General features: G+C 42.8%; 1 protein-coding gene across 2 annotated transcripts in view; it reads right to left on the minus strand.

The window, feature by feature from the left end:
- The window catches only part of SLC9A7 (solute carrier family 9 member A7), a 153,360-nt gene extending 146,933 nt beyond the window's left edge, over positions 1-6,427 (minus strand). Inside the window, exon 1 of one of the 2 annotated variants that reach the window (XM_017519821.2) lies at positions 5,955-6,423. In XM_017519821.2, coding sequence (XP_017375310.1) covers positions 5,955-6,288 — 334 coding nt within the window. In that variant the 5' untranslated portion in view covers positions 6,289-6,423. Of the gene's footprint in view, positions 1-5,954 lie in introns of both variants that reach the window. The other variant, XM_017519820.1, reaches the window with a different exon arrangement.

The raw sequence follows: 6,427 nt of genomic DNA on the forward strand, positions 1-6,427 counted from the left end.
AAAAAAAGAAGAAGAAGAAAGAAGAGGAAGAATGTAAAGCATACCCTTTCACCAGGCACCTAGATTTAACAGTCAGCTAGTATGTTGCAATATTTGTTTTCTCTATATAGGTGGTATGTAAACTTTTTGACTGAACTTTTTGAAAGTTGCATACATTAGGATTCATATGCTTCACCCCTAAATACTTCAACTTGCATCTCTAAAGGATGAGTACATTCTCCTGCATAACCTCAATTATCACACCTACAAAAAATAGTAATTCTGTAATATCATCTAATAACCAGTCTACATTCAGATGTCCCTACCTATCCCCAAAACATCTTTTATAATTCATTTTCATGACCTAGGAGCCAATCAAGTTTCTCGTGCTACATTTAGTCTCTTTTATCTCCTTTAATCTAGAACACTCACCCTGCCTTGTTTCCTTTGATGTTGACTTTTTGAAGAGACTGGGGCAACTGTCTTATAGATCGTCCCATATATTGGATTTATCTGATTGTTTTCTCATGGTGTTTTATAACTTGTTTCTCTAGCCTCTGTATTTCCTGGAAACTGGAAGATGTGTCTGAATCCTTTATTTGATTCAGATTAAACACAAAGGGGAAGGACACTACATAGCTAATGCTGTATACTTCCTGTATACTATGATACTAGATAGTCCCACAATGAGCAAGGATAAATTTGATGACTTGCTTATAAGATGGTGATTGCCAGACCTCTTCACTGTAAAGGTACCTTCTTTTCTTTGCAACAGGCAAGTAACCTATGGGGTGATACTCAGTAACATGCAAGCACCATGTTCCCCAATAACTTTTCACCTAGGATTCTGGAATTCATTGAAAATACTTGTCTAAATCAGTTATCATTAGAAGTTGAAAAATTGTGATTTTCTAATTACAGCATTCCACAAAGGTTAACTTTATAATATTCTAAGAAATGCTTTTAGGGAATGTTATTTTTCTAATTTTTAAGATACGAACATGTTACTTCCATTTATAACTTTCAAATAATAAGTAAAAGTATTCTTTATATCCAGAGACCTCTTTACAAAGAACATTTTGACAATGCAAGGAAAATGCTATACAACCACATAGTAGGGTCTTGTATTTATAAAGCATTTTTTTGCTACATAAGTTATTTGCTTTATTTTTAAACAATGTTTAAATTGCAAAAGTAATGTGTCAGTATTAAAGAACGTTCAGGCCATTTAGAAGAATATAAAGAAAAAGTTACATTTCTCTTCTTTCTCCCAACAACTCATCCCGCTCCCAAAGGATAAAGCTTGCATATCCTTCCAGAAAAGCGCATATGTCATACATAAATTATATACATCATGTTTGTGTATATACAGTATATAGTTATTGAAAGATCAAATAGGATAATACGATACATGATGTTCTGTACCCTGCTTTTTCCACACTATGTGTGGACAGTAGCCTTAAAAGGATATCTCAAAATACCTCTTTTTATCACAGCATAGTATTCCTTAATGGGAATGTGCTATAATTTAACCAGTCCCATCTGATGAGTACTGCAACTTATTTCCACTGCAACAAATATTGCTGTCTATATATTGTAACATGCTAGCACAAGTATTTCTGAAAGATAAAGTCTAAGAATTGAAAATGCTGAATAAAAGGGTAGGTGTGTTGTAAATTTTTTCTGGGTATTAACAAATGGCCCACCCCAAAATATACAATTCTCCTCACTTCCACTAACTGTGTCCTAATGCATTTTAAAATTACGGCAGGCCACTACTGAACAAAACTCAAGTAGTAAAGCCTGCCAAAGAATCACACAGCCTAAAATGAGGATGGGAACTAATATTTACCAAGTGCTTAAGTGTTAGACACTGCACTTGACCCTTCAGAATATCTCAATAACACAACAATTCTGTGAGGTAACATAATCTCCATTTTCCAAAAGAGGAAGCTAAGGCTCAGATTGTTTATCCGATGCTACATAGTTTTATAATTAACAGGCCCCCAGCATTTGAACCCAGGGATATCAGATACCAAAGTGAGACCATACAGAATCTGCTCCCAACTAGGGCCAAAGTAAGGGGCTCTTAAAAGGGGGGACTCCTAATTAACCAGGAAGGAGACAATTCCAAAATGTTTGCTCACGGGTTCAAATGTTAATTTCATGTTACCACAGAGTCATCTTTTCCCCCTTCGGATTTTGCCTATGAGCCGACTCTCAGGCTGTGCTTAGGAATCCAGGTCCACCACAGTAACAATGAGCCCACAATCCACAGAACCAGAGGGGCTGACCAACATCTTTTTGGAAAGGTGATGGGGTGGTGGAGGAAGAGGAGGAGGAAGCGAGAAGCAGGTGGTGGGTTAGCATGGCAGAGTCAGATTATTTTGGATCCGTATCAGTTGTCGCAAAAACATTATGGGGGAAGTGGAACTATCACACATCTGAGAGAGAACCACAAAATTAACTGGCACGGGTCTGTTTATACCACCCTTACCTGCCCTAAACACTTTCTATTTCTGCTGCACAGACATGTAGGGCCCAGTAACTTCACGTAACAGAGATAGACAGCTGGGAGCTCCCTGGCCTGACAGAACAGGTTAGACTAGTGGCAGGCAAGTACCCGGCCCCACTGTCCTGCAGCTCCAGTGTCGGGGTCTGGGGGCTGCTTTCAACATCCCTGAGAAGTTAGGTCTGTAGCTACCTTCCCTTGTTGCTGCCCTGGCCTGTCAGGGAGGAATGCTTATAAGTGTCCCTTGGTGGGTGAGGGAGTTCCTTTCTGTTTAAACGTTAAGCATTCACAGTGTGTCTTTTATTTTCCTTACGTCCTCTGCACCCAAACGAGCACTTATTATGGGATCTATTTGTGCACATCACTGCTAATGTAGCATCGACTACTCTCTGAGGATAATGGAATAAAGGGAAGGAAGGAGAGAGAGAAAGAGGAAGGAAAATCTCTTCTCCTTTCTCCATTTTATCTCCATCCCAGACACAGGGCTCAGAAAAGCTCCACGGGTACAGTCAACAATTGAAAGGTCAGGAAGAAAACTGATAACATAATGTGATTTAAATAGGGAGAAGTAAGCGTCAAATTGAATGATTTGAGGAGCAGGTTAAAATGTTATTACAAGATTGAAAAGCACAAAAGGTTATATGGTGACCTCTCCCTCCCACTTCTATTTCACAGCCATCTAGTTCCTCTCCCCCAAGGCAACCAATGTTACTCATCTACTGCATGTCCTTCCAGAGATATTTCATGACTATACCAACAAATATATAAATATATATAAATTTATTTTAAATGTAAAAGACGTTCCTCTCAGATTAAAGTGACCCTTAAATACAAAAAGGTGGCAGAAATTAGATTTTAAAACTTTTTCCCAAAATAAAGAGTTTTGAAATTCACAGTTGAACTCTTTCATTCATATACATTTAAAAGTTACATTGTTTGCCTCCAGAAAGTAAGTTGGGTTCCCAGCACGCAGTGGATACTTAAAAAAACGTTTCCTTAGGTCTTTTTGTCATTCCTTACTCAGAGCCAAGAGGACAATTACTCACTTCCTCTATTGATATAGAGAAATAAAATTTTATTTCTTACTATTAAAAAAGAGAAGTCTTGAAAAATCTTTCCTGGATTCACTTGTGTTCAAAGATTTGCTTGACAGTAGTAATCATTTCACTGTGTTTAGCAAAGCATGTTGTACATCTTAAATGTGGACACTTTTTTTTTTAAGATTGCAAACTGAATTTTAAAATCAATTTAAAATCCCCATCCCGATAGTCTTCAGTATATTATGAATAATTAGCTAACCATATGATATTAGAATTCAGATTAGGGGGTCCTTGAAGCAGAAGGCCAAACATACCTGAGAGAAAGAAGAAAGGTTTTCTCACAATTACAGACAATCCTTAAAATATTAATATTTGGTATGCCCTGGGACATCACACATTCACAAACTAAATTTCTTTATACATTTAAAGTAACACCAATACTCAAAGATATAGAACAAAATTACACATGAATGCTGAGATGATGTTGCCTTTTCTGAAGAGTCACCAGATTTCTAACTCGATTGTTCACAAAATAAAACAGTACGCTGTAGCACAACCAAACGGCTGAAAGATGGAGGTGGGTTTTAAAAGTACGTATCAGCAAAGGAAAATTCCACTGTTGTCTTTAAGCCTTAAGATAAAGGTGATTGAAGTCTTCAGAACACAGAGTACTCTCCAGAAAATATATTTTTAAATCACCATTTATTTTCCATCCTTTGAGCATGTATTTACGAATCTGTCAAATCTACCTCCTATTTCACATTGTCCTTTAAAAAACTGGGTCTAGGGCCTATTAAATACAAATATTTCCATGGTTATCTACATAGAAAGGCAATTTTCATTTGCATCATGGCTTGGAGTCAATCACCTGCAATGACCATGTGCTTCAATTCGCCCCTGTCTGTCTTCTCAGGAAACCTCCCAACTTACCTGCAGGCCTGGCATCAGTCATTTATCACCAACTGACACAAACCACAGAGCTCAACAACGGTCAGGGGTGGAGGACAAAGTCTGTGTTGAGACTTATAATTTGCAATCATCAAACTCAGTTTTAGACCTGGTCCTGTTTCAAGATCTGTGTAGGTCACTACTTCTTCAACACTGGAGGGCTCTTAACAGCACTTGCCCCTTACACGGTTTGGTGGTGGGCCTCGTAGCCATGAGCTCCAGCAGTCAACAACTAATCAAAAAACTTGAGAAGCAAGGCCCAGAATCAAAGGTAACTTTCACATTAAAGGTTAAGGTTTTTGCTTTCCATTCTCTATCAGGGAACCCTGGAGGGAAGCTGAATTAATAAATCCCTCCAGTGTAAGTGATAAAGTAAAATGTTCCCCACTGGGAACAGTCATGAAGTGGCTTGTCTATTTCGTGTGAGGATGGCAACGTGGGCTTTCACACCACCGAAATAATTGCATTCAAAAAGAGAATACCTGACTCCACGTTGGAGTCATGGGCAGGGCGAGGGGGAGAGGCAGGGGACACAGAAGAGAAAGAGGGATGACTCAGATTATGGCTGACATCCATGTAATAAAGGGAGATTTGTACTGACCACTGTGCATGTAACACACTATGTACCATTAAATCTAGAAAAGGATGGTGGCATCAGCCCACCCCTAACAACAAAAGATGGCTGACTCTAGAATTAAAACCACGATTTTTCCTCTTCATGCATTTGGAAATGTATCTCAAAGTCACTTCATGTTACCGTCTTAGGAATACAAAAGCTCCTCTTTGTTTGAGAAAGCAAGTAACTGGGTTTAACTTCCCACTTGGGACATAAGAGCAGGAGGTGTGCCTGTCTCCCTAACTAGGCCTGACATGGTGGTGCCACCCCCTCTGGGTCCTGGACCACTGCTACCTTTCACCGCATTTCATGCTCTGACTTTGAGTGGTCAGTACAAACCTGGGGATGTGAACCTCAGAAGTGGGTGCCCACCCAGGCTGACCATGGATGTGGGGTTCCAAGACTCCCCCACTAAAGCATACCCAAGCAAAGACAATTTCAGACTTCGTCCCCACTCCCTACTGTGGCCTGTCCCCTGAGGTGATGCGGTCACCTGGGAAGTCACCCACCTCCAGCCACCACGCAGGCACACACACCCTACTGAGCTCAACTGGGGCGGGAGGTGGTGGGTAAGAGGTTTGCAACAGAGACCGAACGGGGCAGACGGAACCGCACCTCTGTCCCTTTCGTTTTCTTGGGTTCCCAATGCAGAAATGTGGAAATGGGGTGGAATTGTTTTTAACAGTAGCAGGGAGCCAGAAAATGCAGACAGTTGACCTTGGGAACCAACACCGTCTCAGCGGGAAACGTAAAAGAAACGGAACACGTTGGCCAAGTGAAGGGGGAGCACCGAGCGGCGCCAGCAGGAGCGCGGCGGCCAAGGGGTGTGGAGAGCGGGGGGTGCAACAGGGGTGCTCACCATAGATCATGGCCAGCCCGGTCTCGTGCAGAAAGCGCACCCGGCGGTGCTTGAAGAGCCAGATGGTGAGGATGGTGAGCGTGAGCAGCAGGATGAAGGTGAGCAGGCTCACGCTGTCTTGCCGGTGGCTCTCCTCCGCCTCCTTCTCAGTAGCGAGCTCCTCCATGGCGCTGCTGTCCTCGGCCGCCGCCCCAGAGGAGGCCGAGGCCGCGGCCGCGACTCGTAGCCCCCGACCCAGCAGCAGCGACAGCAGCAACGGCGGCAGCAGTAGCCGCCGCGGCGGCGCTCTGGCAGCCCGACCGAAGCCAGGGCGCGCCGCGTCACCAGGCTCCATGGTCCCGGGGCAGCCGGCGCCTCCTCTGCGCGGGGGACCAGCAGCCCGCGCCGTCGGCGGGTTCCGGCAGTACCGCGGACCTGCCGGAGTGGCCGCGGCCGCCGCAGCTCCTCCTCCTACTCGCGCCGGGCCGGGGCTG

The sequence above is a fragment of the Cebus imitator genome, unplaced genomic scaffold (genome assembly GCF_001604975.1).
Source record: "Cebus imitator isolate Cc_AM_T3 unplaced genomic scaffold, Cebus_imitator-1.0 Scaffold778, whole genome shotgun sequence".
In the NCBI taxonomy this organism is placed as follows: Eukaryota; Metazoa; Chordata; class Mammalia; order Primates; family Cebidae; genus Cebus; species Cebus imitator.